The sequence below is a fragment of the Perognathus longimembris genome, chromosome 8, assembly GCF_023159225.1.
Source record: "Perognathus longimembris pacificus isolate PPM17 chromosome 8, ASM2315922v1, whole genome shotgun sequence".
Lineage (NCBI taxonomy): Eukaryota > Metazoa > Chordata > Mammalia > Rodentia > Heteromyidae > Perognathus > Perognathus longimembris.
The window spans coordinates 77907965-77931179 of record NC_063168.1 but is presented as its reverse complement, the minus strand read 5'-3'; the positions used below and the strand labels follow the sequence as shown (position 1 = coordinate 77931179).

The 23215-nt window shown below is 41.3% G+C and overlaps 1 protein-coding gene across 3 annotated transcripts in view; it reads right to left on the bottom strand.

Moving 5' to 3' along the window:
• Positions 1–23131, bottom strand: part of Sh3yl1 (SH3 and SYLF domain containing 1) — a 31087-nt gene extending 7956 nt beyond the window's left edge. The window contains exons 1-7 of one of the 3 annotated variants that reach the window (XM_048353484.1): positions 22537–23131; positions 13926–14036; positions 11433–11546; positions 9449–9513; positions 4998–5110; positions 3904–4032; positions 1692–1854 (exon numbers count right to left, since the gene is read on the bottom strand). In XM_048353484.1, coding sequence (XP_048209441.1) covers positions 1692–1854; positions 3904–4032; positions 4998–5110; positions 9449–9513; positions 11433–11546; positions 13926–14036; position 22537 — 696 coding nt within the window. In that variant the 5' untranslated portion in view covers positions 22538–23131. The remainder of the gene's footprint in view (positions 1–1691; positions 1855–3903; positions 4033–4997; positions 5111–9448; positions 9514–11432; positions 11547–13925; positions 14037–22536) is intronic. The other 2 variants (XM_048353485.1, XM_048353483.1) reach the window with 2 other exon arrangements.
• Positions 23132–23215: the final 84 nt, after the last annotated feature.

Here is a 23215-nt window from a genome sequence, read left to right as displayed (position 1 = left end):
AGAATTATGTCACATCCTAAATGGAGTTGCTTTGTCTCTCCCTTTCAAAATTAATCAGAGCCGGGGGATCAAGAGATAGTAGCTTGTCCATCTAATGTCCATGCCTGAGTATAAGAACTAGCCAAGTCACCCAATTTTTAATTTTGTGCCCTAAGCCCTTCCTTTTGCCTTAATATATATATTTTTTTGTCCAGCCCCTACCTCATGAGACTTCTTCCAGGCTTCATTCAAGGACTGGCATCTACCACCAAGGGACCCTGCTGCTCGCCTTCTCCAGGAGAGGCCACATTTCTGCCTTTTACCCCTAATGCCGACGCCCCTTGCCAGCAGGAAGCAGCCAGAGTCTTCTTCCTTTTTCATAACTATTAAAAGGCTGGAATTTAAGGTCCTCTCCCTGAGGGCTCCATGTAGATGCCCCCACCTCATTAAGTCTCCACCCAGTTACCTGGGTAACCTGCAGACCTGGAGGCAGTTACCTCCCCTTTCCCTGAGGTCACATCCTAATCCACCTGGCCACACCCCTTGCCCCTGCCCTAGATATAAGGCAGGGCTGGGTGGGGGTCTCTCTCTCTCTCTCTCCCTTCTCTCCGGCCATGGATCATCTTGGCCACAGGCCAGCAGTTCGGTAATAAACTTTCTCTCCTGCCTGAAAAAAAAATTTTTTCTAATGAAGTAAGGTGGTCAAGTCTAGCCATTGCCATCTTGGCACATGGTTAATGGTAGGGTCTAGCATCTTGTCTTGATTGTGGGGAAAAGTGACACCCCCAACTCCCAGGTGATGGGTGTGCCTGAATCCCTGAAGACAGGGGTAAGCACTTGGCCTATAGGTTACTGAACCTGTCACTCCAGTGCCTGGGAGATTCCAGTGACCCTGCCCCATGACCTGACACTATTTAGGCCCAGAGCATCTCAGGTGCCATTACTCTATGCCATGTGTGTTCTTGTCCTGTCTCCTATCTCCTGGCTGTTCTCCGGTTACCATGGCATCCCAATTCAGCTCTCCATTGAAGCTGAATTGGTTTGTTGGTATTGTTTTTGTTCTTTCTTTCCTCTCTGGCCTGTTTTGTAACTGTGCTAAGGGTATTTGTGGGCTGCAGGCCTTTGTAACAATTGGCTGTCTGCAGATCCCTAGTGCTCCAATAAAGACTCTAAGATTTGATCTCTCAAAATGTGGCTTCTCTGTTTTTACCACCTTACAACACTAAGACTTGGTTTTAAGTCACTGAGCACAGAACAGTTTCTGTTTCTCATGAATTTGTGGAGCAAATTTTGTCCTATGTACTACTAAGGAGGTACCCTGAGTGATCACATGTAGGCTTTGTGGCTCTATGTGGAAGAGGAAGCCTAAATATGGGCAGGTGAATGCCCACCTTTTATTTTTGGTTTAATTTATTTTCAAGGACCAAAAGGAACCTGAACACTGTTGTGGGGCAAGGTGGTGACACACACAAGGGCTGACAGTAGCAGCAGCTGGTATTTATTAGTTTTATTGATTAACACCACCAAGTTTCATTCTTAGGGAAACTGTCGTTAAACTCTCCATAGACAATGACAAAGTCACAGGACATTTTAAACCAAACATTATGTAAACAAGTCACAAAAGAAGCCTAGTTAGATATAGAAACCTGATACCAGAGGAAAAAAATTGCTGGGACCACAGAGAGAAACAGTGAAAGTAGACACCACCATACCTTCCTCTGCTCCCTGGCTGCTTTTCTGGCATTGACTCGTTGTCCTTCATTCTCATACTTTTCAGTAAAGGAATCAAGAATTTCATAAAGATCTTCTGCTTGAGCAGGTCGTGGAACATCTCCAAATAAAATGTCATAAGCTCGAATGTCTTGACAGTAAAATCTAATAAAAATGAAGATTTAAGAACATTTCTTTAAACTTAAAACCATGTCTTTTAAGACACAGATATTTCCTAGTGTGAAACATACAATGTGCACACATGACCACATTCATGTCAAGTGTCCACATTTTAAACTCTACAAGCTTTAACTTGTTCAATTCTTAGACTCGCCTCTAAGCTCTATACAAAAAGCACAACCACATATACATACAACACAGACACCTATACCCACATTCATAGAGAATTACACATATATATATGCATATGTTTTCATAGGTTTTCACTTTTTTAAAAATTTTATTTCTTTATTGTCAAAGTGATGTACAGAGGATTTACAGTTTCACATGTAAGGCAGTGCGTACTTTTTTTTTTTTATCTGACTTGTTACCTCCTCCCTCATCACCATCCCCCCATCTGCCCCCTCTCAATTTCCCCCCGATGAGTTGTACAGTTGGTTTACAGCATACAGTTTTTTTTGTTTTGTTTTGTTTTTGTTTGCCAGTCCTGGACCTTGGACTCAGGGCCTGAGCACTGTCCCTGGCTTCTTTTTGCTCAAGGCTAGCACTCTGCCACTTGAGCCACAGTGCCCCTTCTGCCCGTTTTCTGTATATGTGGTGCTGGGGAATCGAACCTAGGGCTTCATATATGGGAGGCAAGCTCTCTTGCTACTAGGCCATATCCCCAGCCTGGTTTTCACTCTTTAAATCTGTTATAAAATTAGTTTTCCCAAATATGAAATTTCTTTAAAATGTCCATTTTTTAAATCAAAATTAAATGAAATTTTCCTTGAGACTGGAAGCCCAACAATTCATTAAGGAGTTGTTTCCGTTTTTCCAGGATGAAGTTGAACATTAGCAGAAATATCAGCCAAAGACTTAGAAAAGGAAGTTTCTAAAATCATGTGTTAGGCATACTTCTCAAACTGGGGAGACCACAAGTGAAAACATTGCTGATAGCAGGTGGTCACTTTTTCCTATTTCCAGGTCTGGTGGTTTGTTACAAATGCCCTACTAATTCAGAAACTGGCCAAGGGCCTGGTAGAGGCTCTCTTCTCCCCCAGGGTGTATGGGAGGTCTGGGCCCTATCATCATGCCTCATGGGTTGTCTTGGACCTGGGGACTCTGGAGTCTCCAGGTCCCATGAGTCCCATTGTCCTTCTCAGCCACTCACACTCTCTTGTGCCTTATGCATTACACAGTCATGATTTCTAAGAGCAAATATGGGAAAAAAAATATCCAGACACCAGTCAAACTTTTCCTTTCAGCTTCTATGATACTTCCAAACCTTTTTTTCCCAAAATTTTAAAAATAAAATTGATCTCTATTTGATATGGAGGGAAGACAAAGGAAGAGTGGGAAAATAGAAAGAAGTCTGTCACAATGAGACACTTTTGACTGACCCACAAATTTTGTCAGCAGGTCCTCTATAAATGTTTGCAGAAAATAGACTTATGGTGTCTTCAGCTAGTAGAACCATAAGTGAATAACCTGTGCTTATGAATCTTATTCTAAATGAACAAAACATATCTACAATTAAGCATGTATCATGATTATAATTATATTTGGCTAAACAAAGGGAAATCATGCAGAAGAAAATGTTCTAAATTAGAAAAAGTAAAATGTAAAATCAGTCTTAAAGTAGAATGTTTTGTCTTTTTTCTGAACTTTCTATAAACATATAATACTTTTATCTTGAATTTCAAAATATAAAATATATACTTAGGAGCATATATATATTTTTGCCAGTCCTGGATTTTGGCTCGGGGCCTGAGCACTGTCCCTGGCTTCCTTTATGCTCAAGGCTAGCACTCTGCCACTTGAGCCTCAGTGCCACTCCTGGCTTTTTCTGTTTATGTGGTGCTGAGGAATCGAACCCAGGGCTTCAGGCATGGAAGCCTACCACTAAGCCATATTTCCAGCTAGGGGAACATTTTGTTGCATTAAAATATATATGTGTATTTCAGAGTCATAAACGCTACATCAACTTTGAAAGTATGATCGTCTCATCACACATTGTTTAAATCACTTAAAATAACTTTGATTTGAGCTTACTTCCGATTAGTTTCTTTCCTTTCAATCAGGCAGCTCCCTTCTAGGGAGATGCCAGCAAAGAGTCCCCTGGATTTGCAGTAGGTGAAGACAGCTGCAGAGCTTCTCAGGGCCACATTTCCTTCTAGGTTCCTGAAAAGAATAACAGGGGCGAGATGACTGCCTGACAGTCTAAACTTTTAGTCATGAGAAATGTCTCATTGTGCCCTTGCTTGTTTGTCTCAGGGGGGATTTCAGATGGCTATGCTAGTATTTTAACGTGGCCTACACAGAAAACAGGTCAGCAAGAATACCTCATGTGGCATCACTGCAGAATGGAATGACGGAGTGAGAGGGTCACACTGGAGGAAGAGATGGGAAGCTGGCATTTCCACACAGGCAAACTCATCTCAAGAGTGCTAAAGAATGTGGATGCTTCTTATATCTGGTGTTTTTGTGCATCTGTTCCATGATTTTACTGTTAAATTTCTACCTTGCTTAATAACCTAAGAACAGTATTTCATCAGCAGAAAAGGAAATACAATTCAAGTATTTTAAGTACTGTTCAAGCAAGGCTTAACCATTTCAAAATTTCATGACTTATTTTAAGAAAAAAGTTTTTCTTTCTTGATCAAAGCTGTCCTTTTTTTAATTAGTAAAATTTGACTTGATTTGGCTTTGCCAAACTCAAGATAAAGTTTTGTGCTCAATTTCAATAGAAGCTATGATTGTATTTCTGAAACTTGTTTCTTCTTGTGAGTTCTGCTTTGAGATTTTCTAGTGCATCCCACCAGCTAGTATGTTTGTTTTTTCTGTGTATGTGCATGATTTTTTTTTTCTTTGTGTGATGGCTTCAGTCCTCTGGTGGATATATAAGTCATAATTTGGTTTTTTGTTTTTTTTTGCCAGTCCTAGGGCTTGAACTCAGGGCCTGAGCACTGTCCTTGGCTTTATTTTGCTCAAGTCTAGCACTCTACCACTTGAGCTATAGCACCATTCTATATATGGTGCTGAGGAATTGAACCCAGGGCTTCATGTACATGAAGTGAGCGCTTTACCTCTAGGCCATATTCCTAGCCCGATTCATTCTTACTTCCAAAATATTTTATATGGCTCACCTTCCCAAAGGCCCAACTGCCACAGTAAAATTTCCTCCAAGTGTCAGGTTTCCACCCTTTGCAAAAGCTTCTACTGCTCTGTCATAATTCAAAATTATTACCAAATCCGATACCTAAAATGTAGAAAGCCACTTCTTTAAAAACTGTTACAACTAGGAGGATACAATGTATGACAAATACTGAAAGACTATAAAACTCTAATGTGACATTTCATAGTTTAATTCCCAAGCAATAATTATTGAGTACACTTAAAGCATCAGCTAGCGGAAGGATGTTGGGACAGTGGGGATGGCTGGGTCCTTGCCTGACAGGCCAGTGTTGAAAAACAGTCCAGTGAGCAGCAGAACCAACTTCTTTCCCTCAGCTCTGATCCCATCTGCCGTCCCTGAGGTCTGATAATGAGCCAGACCCAGAGAGCAACAGTTGAGGAGATTCTCCTTGCCACTCAAGCAACACATGCCTTTTCTGGCATGGGAAAGATAGTGTTTTGATGATAAAAGAAAAAAAATAAACACCAAAAACTGTCACAACTAAATACCATGTAAAGTACATGTTAATTTGAACTCAAATACATCATAAACCATGTAATTTCAATGTAGCGAGAACAAATATGAAGAGCCATTATTTTGGGCAGATGCAGGAAAAATCCAACATTGTGGTGATAATTATGACAGATGCTTGTGGCCTATGCCTGTGTCAAGCTTCCCCGTGATGTTTCCTGCCCAACTTTATTCCCACCAACCACTCACAGTGCAGTTAGTTCAGCTGACACCCAGTGATGCTGCAGGAAGTCACTACTGATAATCAGAACAGAGCAAAATAAGTAGCCTGAGCCACCTTGCTGCCCAAGTAGTCTTCTTTTTTATGGTAAGGAAACTTGGTGGAACTTTATTAAGTAAGCAGGCAAGCAGACAAACAGATGAGCAGAAGGTCAGGGGCACACTCTAGCAGAGTGTGGGTATTCTCACAGAGGAGAGAAGAGAGAGAAAGGAGAGAGAGAGAAGGAGATATATATATATATATATATATATATATATATATATATATATATATATATCTCAAGTAGATTCTTCATAAGTGTCGAATGCCTGGCCCATGCAGGTTTCTCCTTGTGAAGTAGGGTACTGGGTTTAACTGGTGCTATCTTGGCAACATGGCAGATGATAGGGAATTTTTAACAAATCTTGTAGATGACACCCCTACCCCATCCCCCGGTGAGAGTGTGTGCCTGAATGCCTAGAGTAAGGGTTAGGGACTTGGACAATAGGTTACTGAACCTGCCAGACCTGAATCATGAACTCCAGAGACTCCTAAGACCCTGCCCCCTAATCATGACCCTATCTGGGTCCTGACCACCTCAGCTGCCATTTTGCATCATGCCTTGAGTCTCCTGACTTTCCTCAGGTCCACGGTGACCCTCTTCAACTCTCCATTGGAGTTGATCTGGTTTGTTGAGATGTTTTTCTGTTCTCCCTTTACTCAACTACCCTGATGGCTGTTTCCTAACAGTATTAAGTGTATTCGAGGTTCAAGCATTTTTGGAAATATGTGTCTGTTCATAGTTGCCGGCTTTCTAATAAAGACTCCTGATTCAACCTAAAAAAAAAAAAAGTGGCTTCTCTGATTATCATGATTGAATTCCCAAGTTGCTGCTCTTTGCACCTTACATTTAGATCCTTTCTAAGGATTTTGGCATAGAATGACAGAGATTTATACAAAATCAATCACTTCTGTCAGTGATCATGTAACCTGTATGTAATAGGCAATTGAGATAACACATGACTTTTGTGGGTTTTGGTAGTCACACTCAGACAATATAAAATTTTGACCTGATCTTGCAGCCTCTTTAGTTGTTTCTCTATTAAGTTCCTCTGAAGTAAGATGATCTTCTGTTCATCCAAGTGTGGTTGCTCAAGCCTGAAAACTTAACTAATTGGGAAGTGGAAATCAGGGATTCATGATTGAAAAGTGGGGAAAAAAGGGGTTCAATCAACGAATATGTGCAGTGCTAAGTACCACTGCACAAATAGGGACTGTAATTCAGGCTAGTTTGGATGTAAAGTAAGACTATCTTGAAAATAGCCAGTGCAAAAAAGTCTTTTAAAATTTATCTTTAAATAATTGTGCAAAAGTTTCAGTTCAAGATGCCGATTTGTGAGTATAATGCATTTTTTCACTGTTTCTTTTTTAATAAATTTTATTGACAAGGTGATGTGCAAAAGGGGTAGTTACATAATAAGGTAGTGAGTACATTTGTTGTCATATTTGTTACACCCTCATTTTTCTCTCCCTACCCTAGTAGAGGTAAGCATATATACAATATCCAGTGTACCAAAATCATAGTATAATGCATCTTGATCATTGTTACCCTTTTCACTATTCTTCCCATTTCCCAATTACCTAGTTCCATTTTCACATATATACACTGAATATTATAACCGTATTTTCCTCTCCTTCCTCTCTCCATTAGTCTGACACCCCTTCCTTTCCCCTCCCCCACCACAACACATGTTCCAGTTTCCTAGGATTCATTTTGCTAAAGTGGAAATTAGTTGTTCAAAGGAGTTACATAACAGAATCTTCTTCTGCATATACCATATTTTAGTTAATATGTTTGTATATGACCTTGAACATGTTTACATGTATATTTAAACTTTAGATCTAACTATCTGATCTATCTGTTCCTGACTTAATGTAACTTTTTCCTGTCCATTCATTTTCCTAATTATATATTATCATCCTTCCTGATGGATGGCTAAAAGTCTAATATATATATATATAATTTTCTTGATCTGGGTTATTTCCCTAAGTTTGCTATTGTGAATAGTACAACAATAATCATGTATGTGTATGCAAGTGATTTTATTGTATCCTGTCTTGTAACCTTTTGGATAAATGCCTCAGAGTTTGTATTGCTGGATGGATCATGGGGTAATTCTATATTTAGTTGGTGTTTTTTTTTGCCATATCTCCAAACTGTGTTCCACAGTGGTTGCACCAGCTTACATTCCCACCAGCAGTGTAGTAGGGTTCCTTTTCTCCCACATCCTCGCAAAAAAAAAGCATCTTACAGTCTGGCTTAAGTTGTAGAAGGCCTGTCTAGAAAGTATGAGGTCCTCAGTTCAAGCCCTTTTTAATACTTAGGAGACACAGAACTAGCCACAATCTTTTGCAGCTACAAAAGTGTGTGAGCACTGGCAGCTCTGGGTTTATTATTTCCACAGTTGAGAATGAGGAACACAACAAATTCTCTGCAAGATAGCTGGGCAACAGGGCAACACTGAAACAGTGGGCTATGATTGAAAAAGAATGCACCCAGATATAATTAACAATTAAGGTACAAGTTATTCAACTGTGATAAACCCTTAAATGTAAGAATTTAAAATGGCAATCACCAGAAGGAAAAACTCAGGGCAATATTCTCAGGAACCTTCTGCTCTATGACCTACTCTCTTCAAGCCATTTCAGAATCTGTGACATCTCCTTATATCCCTGAATGGCCCTCCCATATTAAAAAAAAAAAAATCTTGCTCCATTGGTGTGATACATGGTGGCTAAAAGTGGAAAAGTCCATATCTTGGTAAGAAGGCCTGAGGTTTTGTTTGTTCCTGGAAGTGTCTCCCTATCAATCTTCCATAGATCTTGAGCCTTTTTCCCCTTCTCATTCTTTAAGCCCACCTTAGACCTGCTTAGAAGCTTCCTAACTCCCCTGAAAACCTTAGTGTCTGGGTGAAAACCTTTGCATACCATGTACATGAGTGGCACCGCCAATTTCACAAAGAAAAATCAGGTTTGGATATCATCTCACAATATCTTCCATCCCTCACACAATTGCTTAGTAATAAAGTAGCAGATGAAAAGTTAGCAGATCAATGAGAAAGATGAGTCCCACTTGGCAGACCTCTGCCAACAGGTACAACCTAATGGACAATTTTTAATGCACTTTATAACAGTCATAATCACCAGAAGAATTATAAACAGAAATAACATGAAATTAATCTTCAGTTAAGGCATTTGAACATCAAATGTTCCAGAATAGCAATCTGCCACCGATGACGACAGGTTGTATTAAGCTTGCTTAGCCCAGTGATCCAACTCCAACTTGTCTAAGAGCCCATGGAGGGAAGTGCCAGGTGATGGGGTGCATTTGTTATATGGATACATACAAAATGGAAACAGATAAAATTGTGAATGAAAGAAGCATGCATAAGGCACTGCCTTCCATCTTCAGTATAAGGGAGAGAGAAAGAGGACTAGGGGAGGAGGAACAAAAGGAGGGGAGGATAAAGGGCAAGAGGAAGAAAAAGGGAAGAGGGAAGGGGGGGGGTGGGAAAAGGAGGAAGGGAAAGAGAGGACAGGAGGGAGGGGAACAGGAACAGAGAAAAGTGAAGTCTTGCACTAGGAAGTCTCTCTGTTTTTGTGTGTTAAGTTTCTACATTTAATCCACTTACCTCAATTCCTATTTCAAATCCCCCACCAAGCCCAGCTATCCCAATGGCTGAAGGCGCAGACCATTCTGATAAAGCAAACAAAAACTTATTGAAGCATTTAATGTTCCTACTATATGAATATAGGAAAAAATATTTCTTTTTAAAACAAGACTCACATGTTTTTCCTATGTATTAAAATTATTTGTAATCTTTTAAGAGCTAAAGTTATTTGACAGATATTGAATATTTAGCATGTATGTCTCAGACTCACAAACTCATGCTCTCTAAAGCCTTCCCTAACAAACGTGCATGATACCAGACCATTAGTTTCCTGGCCACTAAACACTTGATAATTTTATTTACATATATATGTATATATATATATATATATATATAATTTTCATTTTCTGGAGTTCATTTTAATATTTTTATAATTTAGCTGCAGTCCTAGTCTTTGGTTGCAATTTTTTCAGACTTAAGGCATCAGGATTCAAGAGTTCATTATAATCACTCCTATGGTTAATATGGTACTAAATTGTGCAGCTGTAATTTTCTCATGTCAAAAACTGTTTGGCTCCCTTTGTGCCTAGAAGCATAGAGCTAGGCTATAAATTCAAGATCATAAAACTCTAAGGTGAATGTCTTTACATTTGGAAACTAAGCACAACAGTTCCATTTGGCATGATAGAGTGTACTTTAGGACTGCTGTGTACTTAACTTTTTCTGATATAGAAACCATTATGTAAAGCAAGACTAAAAAATGTATTTTTAATTTGGTGGGGAAGGTCACAAGAGTCTAATAATGCCTATCCTCTCCTCTTTTTTCCTTTCCTTGCTGGTACATGCAAATACATGCTAGCAGACAAGTGTTGCTTGACACATCAAAAACCTACCTGCTTTGAGGAGCTGTGAGTATAGAAATCAGTGTCTGATAACCCTAAAGTTATTTTCCATTTCCTATGTTAGGAACGGCCTGGCTTATGGTTTCTCCTCTGGGATTAGGAACTTGCCTTGCCTTATTTGGACAGCTTTAAAATTACTTAGCAGAGTGTACAGGAGGATAGGGGAAATAAGTTTTTGAAACCAATAGAAAAGCATGAACAGGTACATCCCCTTTCAGCAACAATCCCCTGACAGAGGGACTGAATGGCCCAGATTCAGGACTTACCTGCAGAGACCAGTCCCTTCTGACAAGGATCCCTGCCTTCCCTAAAGGTGCCTATGGCTTTGGTTTCACTGCTGAGATGTTTTTTTCATGAGCATTTTGTCAATGCTTAATAAAAAAAAAAAGTATCAACTTTTACAACTCTTTAAAGATCTGACACTACATGTATAAGCTTTTGCTTTAAAATTTGTGTATTTAAAAACTTTTGACAAGTAATTGGTTTAATTAGCTGAACTATTTTGAACACATGCTTCTTTTATATTAAGGGTCCACCGAGGGAAGACATTTAGTGAATATGATATAGGGAATACAATGTGCCTCAATGATCCGAGCCAACACTGATCTGTGAAAGCAGGGTTGCTATGCCAGTAGAAATTCCTATCTGTTATAGGGACACAGTGGCAGGAAACACCAAATCCAACCAGTTCATACTTAAAGAATGTGTGCTTACCAACACCTGTATTTATTGTCTGTAAGTGTAAATTATTTATGATGAAAAAGCTACAACTGATCAACAGTTTTCCTTGTATGACAGAACAGCAAATGTCAAATTATACAGAAGGTATTTTAATTGATTATGATATTTACATAAGCTTCAAATATTAATATAAACATTGTTTATATTTATATTCAGGGCAAGTATATTTTGAGTTTAGTTTTTAAAAGAAAAGTAATAGATTTTATCTCAGAAAGTAACACCAAATTATACTATCCCAGACATGATTCAGAGGATGGAGTGGGAAGAATATTTACTTGACTTTACTTGTCACTTCCCTATGGGAAAATCCATGAAGAAAACAGAACAGAGAAGAAATACAGTGTCTACAAATGTTAACTTACTTCCATCTGGAAGGCGTGCCAGGACAATCCCACTGCCTCCCCTAGCTGTCACCAGAAACCCAGCTTTTATCACAGACAGAACTGCAAGGCCTTTTGCCTTTGCAATCACATGGGCTGTAGACAAACAAAGAATAATGATTAAAAGGCAGCTTGTATCAGAATTCTGATTTTAAAACAATGCAACTATGTTTGCCTCTTATTAAAATGAAATGTTAGGTTTAACAACAAAAATTAAGTGACATTTTCCCACTTCAAAAACTTCTAATTTGGGGCTGGGGATATGGCCTAGTGGCAAGAGAGCTTGCCTCGTATACATGAGGCCCTGGGTTCAATTCCCCAGCACCACATATACAGAAAACGGCCAGAAGTGGCGCTGTGGCTCAAGTGGCAGAGTGCTAGCCTTGAGCAAAAAGGAAGCCAGGGACAGTGCTCAGGCCCTGAGTCCAAGGCCCAGGTCTGGCCAAAAAAAAAGAAAACTTCTAATTTCATAAAATGATTTTATATAGTATTCAAGTACTTAATCAGTACTTGAATTTAGTATTAATTATAAAAATACTATCAATTTACTTTACTGGCACACTACTAGTACACTAAAGATACTATTAATTTACAAAATACTAGTTGAATCACATTTCAGAGATTTATTACCTAAAATGAGATTACTAAATTACATAAGGCAAAGCGTCCCTGTTCTGGGTTCTGTGAATTTTACTCAATAGCACATCATTCAAACAAAGAAACTAAATATCACTAAATGATAGTTCTATAACCTTCTTTGTCAAATATTCTGTCAAGAAAATGGGAGCAGATACTGTTCTAGAATACAAAACGTCTTGTAGATGTCCCTGGAAATGTGAAATTTCTAATATAACTCTGCCATTTTAAAACTTACATTAGTGATAGACCCTTGGACATTATGCATTGCAAAGCACTATGCCAGGCCAACAAGCAGAAGAGCGGAGGAGATATTCTATAGAAGAAGTTATAAATATATGGCAACAGATTGAAATCTATAATTCATATTAAATGTTTACTTTTATAGACATGTCTTGACTGTATGTCCCATATATCACATCTTCTGACTTCAATGCTTCTAGAGTTATTATTGTATTTATTTAGAAACATTAACTACAACAGTATTTAAATGAACAAACTCTACATGCCAACTATATTTTTATACATTATTCAAATTCAGAGAGGGCAAAATGCCAGTACAGGCAATCCATAAATCATTTTCCAATTAGTCTTTTCACTTACAATATAGGATGCATCCATGTCAAAATTACTTCCTAAATTAAGTTCTTACATCCCAGAGCCTTTTCACATTAGGTGAGGACAAACTTATACCACTGAGCTCATAAAGTGGCACTCAACTACAAGTCTGTGTACATCAAATGCTTTCCATGTCTTGCTGCAGAAGACTGTTCTTGAAAATTCAGGGTTTTCTGCTTGACTTTTAAGCCTGAAAGCTGTGCTTCTGAAATGGTTCTATGCACACAGCCACTGGGGACCTTGTATGAAGTGTAGATTTGTGAGGCCTGGGCAGGTATTTCACAAGCTCACAGGGGATTCCCAGCAGCTGAGCCAGTCTGCACATAAGAGGAGTAGTGGAGCTTTCTTAGGATGAGGGAACACGCCGCGCCAATGTAACCATAAATAACATTACTAATACTGATATAATGACAAAACTCTAAAATGAACCTAAAACTCTTGTTAATAAATTCAGAAAGTCTGGCTCAGGATAATTGAACTGGCTTCCTTAATTCAGGAGTCATATACTGTGATAAATTAAGCAAGAATGAGTCTGCAGTACTATCCAAGCTAACTGCATATGAATCCTCATGAGGCAAGTACCTCGTGAACCACCTTTGGAAATATCTGTACAGTGGATGTGATTCTCAATGACTCACCTTTGAGCCAGGTTACATGTGATCAGTTTGATCACCAGTTGAATGAAGAGCATGTTAGACAGAAGCATCCCTAGTCCACTGCTCTAATTCAGGGCCTATATCTTAATTATTAACTAGGGGGATATGGAGGCACAGCTGTGCTGGGAATTATTGATCAATGTGTTTTTAAACCAATATTAAATCTAAATATGCTAGGTAGAAGGAAAAATAGTAAGACTAAAATTTACTTGTGAGACTGGCTTGTGAGTTTGCAAGATCCATCTCAATGTCTTCAGGATGTGATGAAAAGAACAGGAGAATTTTAGGAAATCTGGAGCAGTTTCCTAAAGAGACTTGGGGACTTAGGGCTCCGGCACTTCTGAGCAGAGGCAGGAGGCAGAGGGTGGGAAGATGCCCTCACTCCTTGGCTGTGATCTGCTGCCAGCTCTGTTGGGAAGATTGCCCAAGAAGCACATCCTTGGGTTAGTTCTGATTTAAAAAAAAAATTATCTAAATACCAGCTATTGTCAATGGAAACAGCCACCTGACAAAGCTCAGGAATGCAAACGCAATTTGGAAAACAAATTTAGAAAATTTTACCTACCAGGAATGATCTTATCTGGTCCATTTCTGGAAGTTATTTCTGTGAATTCTCTTAATATTTTTGCAGCCTTCTTTGCTTCTGATTTTAGGTTTGAAGGTATAGGGTTATTCACTGAAAAAATTAAAAAGATACAGTAATTAAAAATCCACTATATATTGTTATTCTCATACAGACTAACAGGTCACATGCTCCTAACAATTATGACTCCTAGATCCTCATATTATTAACTTCATCTGGCTTTTCCTAAAACATCAAATATACTTGTAGGAAAACCCTAAACTCAAAATGTCAGAGATTATAAAATGATGGGATGCTAAGGATTTTAGACAAAACCTGTTCCCATTCCCCAAGATGTCTTCTCTCCATAAAATTAACTCACTTTAGTGGAGTAACATTGTTTTTTTTTTTTTTGGTGTATTTATTTTTTATTGTAAAAGTGATGTACAGAGGGGTTACAGTTACATAAGTAATGAGTACATATCTTTTTGAACAATGTCACCCCTCCCGCATTTTCTCCCAGTTTTTTCCCTCTGGATCCCCCTCCCTCCCAGATTGTATAGTTCATTTCCAACAAAGTATATAGTGAGTATCACTGCTGCATTAGTTCACCCTCTCTAAATGACACTAATTTACAGCCAAGGTTGAGAACTACCATGGCTAAGCACTGCACCTGCAGTGAGGGTTTCAGACATGTAGGAACAATTACTGATTTTCAGTAACAATTTGATTCTCTAAAGATTACGTTTTTTTTTTCTCAAATTTTTATTATCAAACTGATGTACAGAGAGGTTACAGTATCATACGTTGGGCATTGGATACATTTCTTGTACTGTTTGTTGCCTTGTCCCTCATGCCCCCCTCCCTCCCCCCTTTCCCTCCCCCCCCCCGAATTTTATGCCTCTATCAGAAAGAATGACATTGTTCCATTTGTAAGGAAATGGAAGGACTTGGAAAAAGTTATACTAAGTGAAGTGAGCCAGACCCAAAGAAATATGGACTCTATGGCCTCCCTTATTGGGAATAATTAGTACAGGTTTAGGCAAGCCATAGCAGAGCATCACAAGGCCCAATAGCTATACCCTTAGGAACACATAAGATGATGCTAAGTGAAATGAACTCCATGTTATGGAAACAATTGATATATCACAGTTGTAACTACTTTCAACGTCCTATGTGTATGTGTAGTTTCTATTATGATGTTCTTCTATCACCTTCCTATGGTTGTACCTACACTATCTCTGTAATCTTATCTGAGTATATTGGAAACCGTGTTTACTGGTATTGGAAGTAGGAAATTCAAAGGGAATACCAAATTTGAGAGACACAGGGTAAAAAAAGAGAAATAACTACAAAAGCAATACTTGCAAAACTGTTTGGTGTAAGTAACATTGTTTATATAACAGACAATATAAAATTTATCTATTCTCATCAGAAATGTTTGAACTGGCTGTTGGAATGCTTTCTTTTTTTTTTTTTTTTTTGGCCAGTCCTGGGGCTTGGACTCAGGGCCTGAGCACTGTCCCTGGCTTCTTTTTGCTCAAGGCTAGCACTCTGCCACTTGAGCCGCAGCGCCACTTCTGGCCGTTTTCTGTATATGTGGTGCTGGGGAATTGAACCCAGGGCCTCAGGTATAAGAGGCAAGCACTCTTGCCACTAGCCATATCCCCAGCCCCTGTTGGAATGCTTTCTACAAGTAAAATTCTGAGATACTCAGGGATTGACTACATCCAGCAATACATGCTTGTCTCTGTATAGCATTTTATATTTCCAGTGTTGTCTGAACACCCACAAACTCCTGTTTCTTTTTTTTTATTATTATTATAAAGGTGATGTAAAGAGGGGTTACAGTTACACAAGGCAAGTAAAGAGTACATTTCTTTTGGACAATGCCCCCTCCCATGTTTCTTTGTTATAACTGTGTGTATAACCTTTGAACCCTTGAATGTGCTGGGGAAAGCCATTCATTCTCTTACCACTGAATGAGAGATCAAAAGAACCAGCAGATTCTAGCAGTTATTGTGTGAGGCCAGGAGATAAAAGGATTCATTTTTGTAGTTTATGCAAAAAAATATGTGTGGTATGTGTGCATTCCTTTAATCCTTTGGCATTGTAACAATAGTTTTGTCTTGGCATTCTGCATGTTTTACTCTATTGTATTTCAGAATAAACACTGGCTCTTTATGTAGTGCTCACAATGTAACTGACAAAAATGAAATTCAAAGGTATGTACCACATTTCTGTTCCCTCCAAATGCTTCTTCCCACTGTAGTCAATTCAGTCTACCACCAGCACCAGCTGGAGATAAATACCAATTTGATCTGTCACTGCATGTTAGTTCGTTTACTTTCATTTATAAGTATACCATTTTCTAATTTCATAAAGCATAAAATGAACGGAGGATTTTATTTTATTTTTTTTTCTTACTTCAGGGTGTCTTCTCATGTCACATTCTTCATGTTCTTCCTGTCACATACTGAAAGACAACTATTTCGCTTCCAGTTTGGGATTATTCCAAATAAAACTGACATAAATATTCCCATAAAAATCTTCTGTGCATAAATGTTTACTTTCTCTTGGATAAATATTTAAAGTAGAAAATGCTATTTCAGAATGTTAAGTGCATGTTTTAATTATATAAGGAGCTGTCAGGACATTATCTGAAGTGATACTATTTTAGTTTCAGCACCAATTCCTAAATGGCCCAGTCACTTCACATCTCACCAACACTTGTTATGAACAATGTTTTAAATGTTACTTCAGTGCAGACTTTCATTTCCCATAAATAACATTGTTGACATTTTTCTTATTGTATTTCTGTTTTTATGGCTTATGTTCAAGTCTTTTACCCATTAAAAAAAAAATCAAAAACCGGTACTCAAACATCTGACACTTTGTGCTCATTGGCATGCACCCTTCCCATCTGAGCCATGCCTCCAACTCTTCTTTTGCCCACTTTAAAATGTGAATATTTCTCTATTGTGAAAAATCTCAATACACCCACTTCTCACACTCACACACACGCCTTTAATTACTTTTTTTATGGTTAACCTTGTCTTTTCTTACCTTAAAATTTATGGGCATTATTTCTTAAAACACATTTAAAAGTTCCTTCCCAATCTTATTGCTCCAAATCTACTAGGTCACTGTTTTATTTTCAAATGCATCACACCCTTCGCTATTTTTGACTGCTGTGTCTTCAAGTTCTATGCTATCTTTTTTAAGTCCTACAGTCCATTTCACAATCATGTTGGATACCTGCTGGTAGCAGTCACTTCCAGTCTGTAGTCATTTTTTACTGTCTCCTTTGGGTTTCGGATTGTGTTTTCCTGTCTTCCCCTTTTAGTAGTCTGAGAGTGGCTAGACTTTGTAACCATGGCCAGGTTGAGAGCCTACATCTTCTGTGTCTGTCATGGTGTACTAGAGTGTGGCCTATGGCTGCCCTGGGCCTGGTTCAGCCTCCCAGGCTTGTCTTGGCTGATATCAGAGTGGCCTTCCAGTTCAAATCCTCTGGTTTTCCTGGTGTGCTTAGTGTTGCTCTCCTTGTCCCTTCACTTCAGCTCTTCCTCTGCTGGAAGGACCCCCTACCCCAGTGAATTCCACCAGATCAAGAACCTCTACAGATTCCTGATTTTATCTTGGTTCTCTTTCCAGTTGTCTTTCAATTAGATCCCAGGTACTAGTATCTCTGCCCTCTGGATTTGCTCTCTGGATTTGGGGATTTGGTTTTGTGGTACTAGTGTTTGAATTCCAAACCTTATATTTGCTCCACTTGGCATGCTCATCTGACACAGTACCACTTGAGCCATGCCCACAGCCTTGTTCTTTGTTGATTATTTTGGAAATGGAGTTTCACAGACTTTTCTTCCTAGGTTGGTTTCTAATTGCCATCCTCTGGCTCTAAGCCTTTTGAGTATCTAGGATAACAGGTTTGAAGCACTAGTGCCTGGCTAGAACCAACTGGTTTATATCTGTATTCTAGTCACTTGAAAGGTAAACTATACATCAAATATGATCTCAAATATGTTAATATGGGAGATCTAACTATGTGGTATACCCAAGGCACTATTTGCAAGTCCTTTAAAAAAAAGCAAAACCACAGTGCTGCTTTTTCATTAATTGTTAAAATGGATATAAAGATATGTTAGCTTTGCTGTAGCAAGAGTTCCCAATGGCCTGAACACCTTAAAACAATGTAATGTTGTAGAGTTAGGCCCGGCACTGGCATCTCAGGACCTTGGCTCTGCTGTCTGCTACTATGTTCTCCTGGAGCAAGATTCTCCAGGGTCAAGATACAAAGGATAGAAACTTGAGGGCCAGCTATGGAAGGTGGATTCTGAAGCCAAAATTAATAGCTACAGCAAAAAATAAAAGGAAATGACATACAGGGCTTCTGGAAGCAGGAAAAGCTTCCAGCAGACTCAGTTTCCTGGGCAGGCTGCCAGGTCCTTGAGCAGTCAGCCAAGGTGAGGGTGCTGTGTCTGGATGGATGGGCCTGAGGAGGAACTTCTGCTTGAGGTCCAAAGGCCTGGCTGGTGAGGTACCCATGACCTTTTGCGGGGCTCTCCATGACCCATGAGCTCACACTAGGGGTTCCTCATTTCAGGGGTATCTCCAAGTGCTCTGGGAGGGCAAGGCCCTCCTGTGAATAAATGGTCCAACAGGTTTAGCAAGCTATGCCAACGCCAGAGCCAGCCTCTGCCTCCCCCTCCGCCAGAATTAATACAAAAGAAGACCAATATTTTATGTGGAAAAACATTTTCAGGAGCATTGCATTAGAGATTGATTAGCAGTGAATGTTGGCATTTGTGTTGTACTAGATAAAAAAAAAGTGTAGGTGAACCTACATTTCTTCCAGTCTTACCCATGGACCTCACTGTAGAGAAGCATTCAAATAATATTGTTTGGATTTTTACTTATTAAAATAGTTATTATAAAAGTATGTTTTCTCTCTTGATAAATGCTAACCTGAGTCGGTGCAGTAGCTCTCATTTGTAATCCTAGCTACTTGGTATCAGGAGGATATAATATCAGGAGGGCAAAGATTTGACTCTGGTCCAGGTAAAAATTTAGTGGCACCCCCATTTCAAACAATAAGGCCTATGTAGTGACGTATGCCTGTGATTCAAGCTATGTATAAAGTATAGGTAGGCAATAAATAGCCAAAGTGAAAAGGGAAGGGGGTATGGCTCAAGTGGTAGAGCTTTTGCTTAGCAACAAACCCCTAAATTTAAACACAGTAATGCCCTTCCCCAAAAAGTGCCAACACAACATCCTAAATTCCACTCCCTGCCCTGTGAGGTCTAATTTAGGTGCCTTCTTGTCTTTTACAGAAAACAAAAGCAACCCCTGACCTGAAGAGTTATACTGAATGCTGCTTCTAATGGATACCATTCTGCTGCAAGCCCCACCAGCACTTAGCTCCCCATCCCAAGAATGGGGTGACAGCAGCCACCTTAGGTCTCCTGGTACCTTGGGAATTCCCCTGCCCCCTACGTTGGATTTCTGCAGGAGCCCCCCACTTCTGTCTTAAGTGGAAAGGGATACTTTGCTGTTGTTAATTGCCTTCAAGGCTGTCATCCTCTCCCAAGTCCTCCCTTTCAGTATCTGAACCTCATGTGGCCTCAGAGGCTTAAAGCATCATTTATATTTGACTGCTTCTCTCAATTCTATTCACCCCTTAACCTCTCCTGAAACTCCAGCCTCAACTGTAGCAGCTCCACAGGAGCCACTCACCTCTACTCAGATCTGACTCCATCCGGACCTGCTGGTCACATGATCCCAGGCTTTCTCAAAAGACAGGGTTAAGAGAGCCCAGCCCAAAGCCACGTGGTAACTTTTCTCCTTTACCACAGGAGATCAAAGCCTGTGGAGTTTACTTATATTACAATCAAATCTTGCTTCCTTCTCTACTGTCCTAGAGTATATTATTCCCTGCTGTGTCTGCTCACAGCTTCCTTTAATCCATATGGCCATTTCTACAAAGTCAGGCTCTGTCTAGATAATATCTCAGAAAACATGATTCTGTTGCTTGATCTCTCAAGGTTTCCATGTACCCCTACCATATGTGTGCAAGAATGTGTGGCATGCACATGTAAATAAGTACAGACATGTGGTATGTGTATGGGCTATGTCCACATGCATGTGGGGATAAGTGTATAGTACATGTGCATATGTTCTGTATGCACACATGTTGCAGGCATGTGGTGTTTGCACATGAGCTGTGTGTGCTGTGCACATGCATGTGATGTGTGCAGTATGTGTACACGTGTATGATGTGCATGTGTTGTGTATGTTTGTGTGCATATTGTATGATATTTTAATAACTAATATCTCCAACACTTACAGTAATGTCTATTTGTAGTAAGCACTCAGTAAATTGTGGTAAAAGGAATACAACATTTGTGTGGTTTGGGGGGTACACATAGCCAAATACCTATGAGCAATCCTTAGGAAGATCATGTACAAAAAACCCAGTGAATTTAGGTGACAACATTCTGAGGAGTAGCATATCTTCTAGACTCTCAGATTATATTTTTGAGATCTCAAGAGGAAAGGAGGACCAGATAGTATCAGAGCAGCAGAGTTGATGGGGGAATGCCCAAACAGCTCTTACCCAGGAGGAGACCATAGGCGCAGATTTAAAAAATAACTGTAATTCTAGCTACTCAGAAGGCTAAGATCTGAGGGTTGCAGTTCAAAGCCGGCCCAGGCAGAAAAAGTTGCTGTGACACATTTATCTCTAGTTAACCACCAGAAAACCAGAAGTGGTGGTGTGGCTCAAAGTGGTATAGCGCACAGACAGTGTCCAGGACCTGAGTTTAAGCCCCATGACTGACCAAAACAAAATAATACTAACAATAACTTTGAGGTCTGAATTTCTGTGGAGCCCAGAAGAGTGGGTCATGGGACCAGCCTTACTGCACAAGCTCAAGAGATGGACCACAGGTATCCCGGCATACCTCACAAGCTTCCTCTAACCCAGGAGGCTCTGGGAGCAGTGATGTCATTTGTGGAAGGAAACCTCAACAGTCTGAGAGAAAGCTGGTCTTTCAGATTCACGAAGGATACAAAGTCACCAAGTAGTGTCCTTAGCATTGATAACAAGGACAGCATGATCCCATCTGAGTGGCAGGAAAAAAATAACTAGAGCAAGAGGGTTGAGGATGTACTTCAAATGGTAGAGCCCTTATCCCACAAATGTGAAATTCTGAGTTTAAATGTGCGTGTGTGCACTTCAGTCTTAAGTGGCAGAAAGCTATAACTATGTCTTATCATACCATGGGCAAATAAGCCAATGAGTACAAGGACTGTGACTCTCCTGGAATAGACACATAGCACAATATTTACCTCTGACCAGTGTCAACTTTGCTTCATTTTGAAACAGGAAACCCTTGTTTGAGAAGTCTTAGTAGTAAGAAGTCTTCTGAGTGGAACATCTCAAATGTTTGTATCTTGAAGATGAGGGGTAGTACTGGCTAATCTCACAGAAATGTTTAAATAGGATGAGTGAGTCAGTAACCAATTTTCTTTAATTTAAATGTAACAAATAGGACGGATGTTACCTCTTATTCTGAATACTTTAATTTCCAACCTAGCAATTTTCAGAACCTGCCCGTATGTTTCAATAACAGGCCAGCTTCTTGGGGTAAACAGCACCTTGAATCAGAGACCTATTATTCTCCAAACTGCATATGCAGATTTTCTGACTAACTCATCATTTTTGTCTGGGCGCTGTCCCCGAGCTGGGCAGCTCAAGCTAGCTCGCCAGCACGCGGAGCCACAGCGCCACTTCCGGTTTTCTGGTGGTTAACTGGAGAGGAGAGTCTCAAGGGAACTTTTGTGCCCCGGCGGGCTTTGAACCGCGATGCTCAGCCCGACCTAACTCATCATTAACCCAAACATTTCCTCACGACTGAATGCGGGACAAGCACATCCTATAAACAGAAACAGGTTTCTCTCAGAGCAGAGCGGTCCTGGCACATTCCCGCCCTGCCCACGGCCGGGCGCCGGTGTCTCCAGTCCGCCACGCAAGTGGTGGAGACACCCGCCTTGGTGGGGATGAAGGGAACGGCGGTGCACTTTCAGCCAGCGGTGAGTTTCCAAGTCCTTGGGGTTATAAACCAACTCGGAGCCGTTTCACACTTTAAAAAAGAACTGTCACGGCGGCATCAAGACCCTCAGCAGCGGCGGCAGCTCGGCGGCCAACGCCACCCCTGGGGTTGCCACCCGTCCTCGGTCGCGTGAACCAGGGGCGCTGCCCGAGGGTCGGGGGGGCTGCCCGCGACCCAGCAGAAGCAGAGGCGCCGCCCAGATGGGCTGGGCTTATGAAAGCCGTCTACCAGGGCAGTTTCAACCGGAAGATAGCGAAGGGCTAAAGGGAAGCCTGGCGTCTCTTTCAGGAGCGGAGCCGCGGCTGGCGCCCAGGTCGGCTAACCCTGGTCCCGGTCGACCCGACCACCGCCCCCGTGTGCGCGTCACGGCGCCAAGCAGGGGAATCCCAGCCGCCTGGAGTTCGCCGGGCCCGTCCCGTCGCCCTCTCTAGAAGGGAGGGCGGCTGCGGTGACCACCCACCCGTCCGGACCCCAGGCCAGGCTCCGGCTCCGGTACTCACTTGTGCCCCCGCGCTGCCGCTCGCCGCGCCCCTGCGGCTCCGCACACCTCCCGGCGAACAGGAAGAAGCCGGGGCCGACTCCGCCCCGGGGCCGGCGCACACCGAGCCCAGGTGAGGCAGCAGGTGTCCGCCCAGTTTTGGCCCGGGGTTTTTCTCGGGCACTACCCCGCAGCGCCCCAACTCCTCACCCCTGGTAGTCCTCCACGACCAGGCCTTCCACGACGCCCTACTTCCGAAGCAGCCCCCCCACCCCACGACGGGGGCCTTCCACGACGCCCAACTTCCAAAGCGGGACCCCCCACGACAGGGGCCGTCCACACGCTCAATTTCCGGTTCTTCGAGACGCCCTACTTCCAAAGTGGGGTTCTCAAAGATGGGGCCCTCCAAGACCCGGCCTTCCACAAGCCCTCCGTGGGCCCTCCATGAGGGCTCTCCTTGAGAGCCTTACACGACGCCCTCTTTCGCGTCGGGAAGCCCACCCACTGTAAGGTGGCCGCATCAAAAGGCTTGGAGCGGAAGCGTGGCCTAGGGACCTGCGTCCAGGCAGAACCCGGCTCCCAGGGCACGTCCACCAAGGGCCAGGGGTCCCAGAGGTCACCGGGCCTCCGCCCCTGAGGGCTCGCAGGCAGCTCTAGCCTCCGTGCCCCGCCCCGCCCCTCTTCCCTACGCCCCGCCCCTC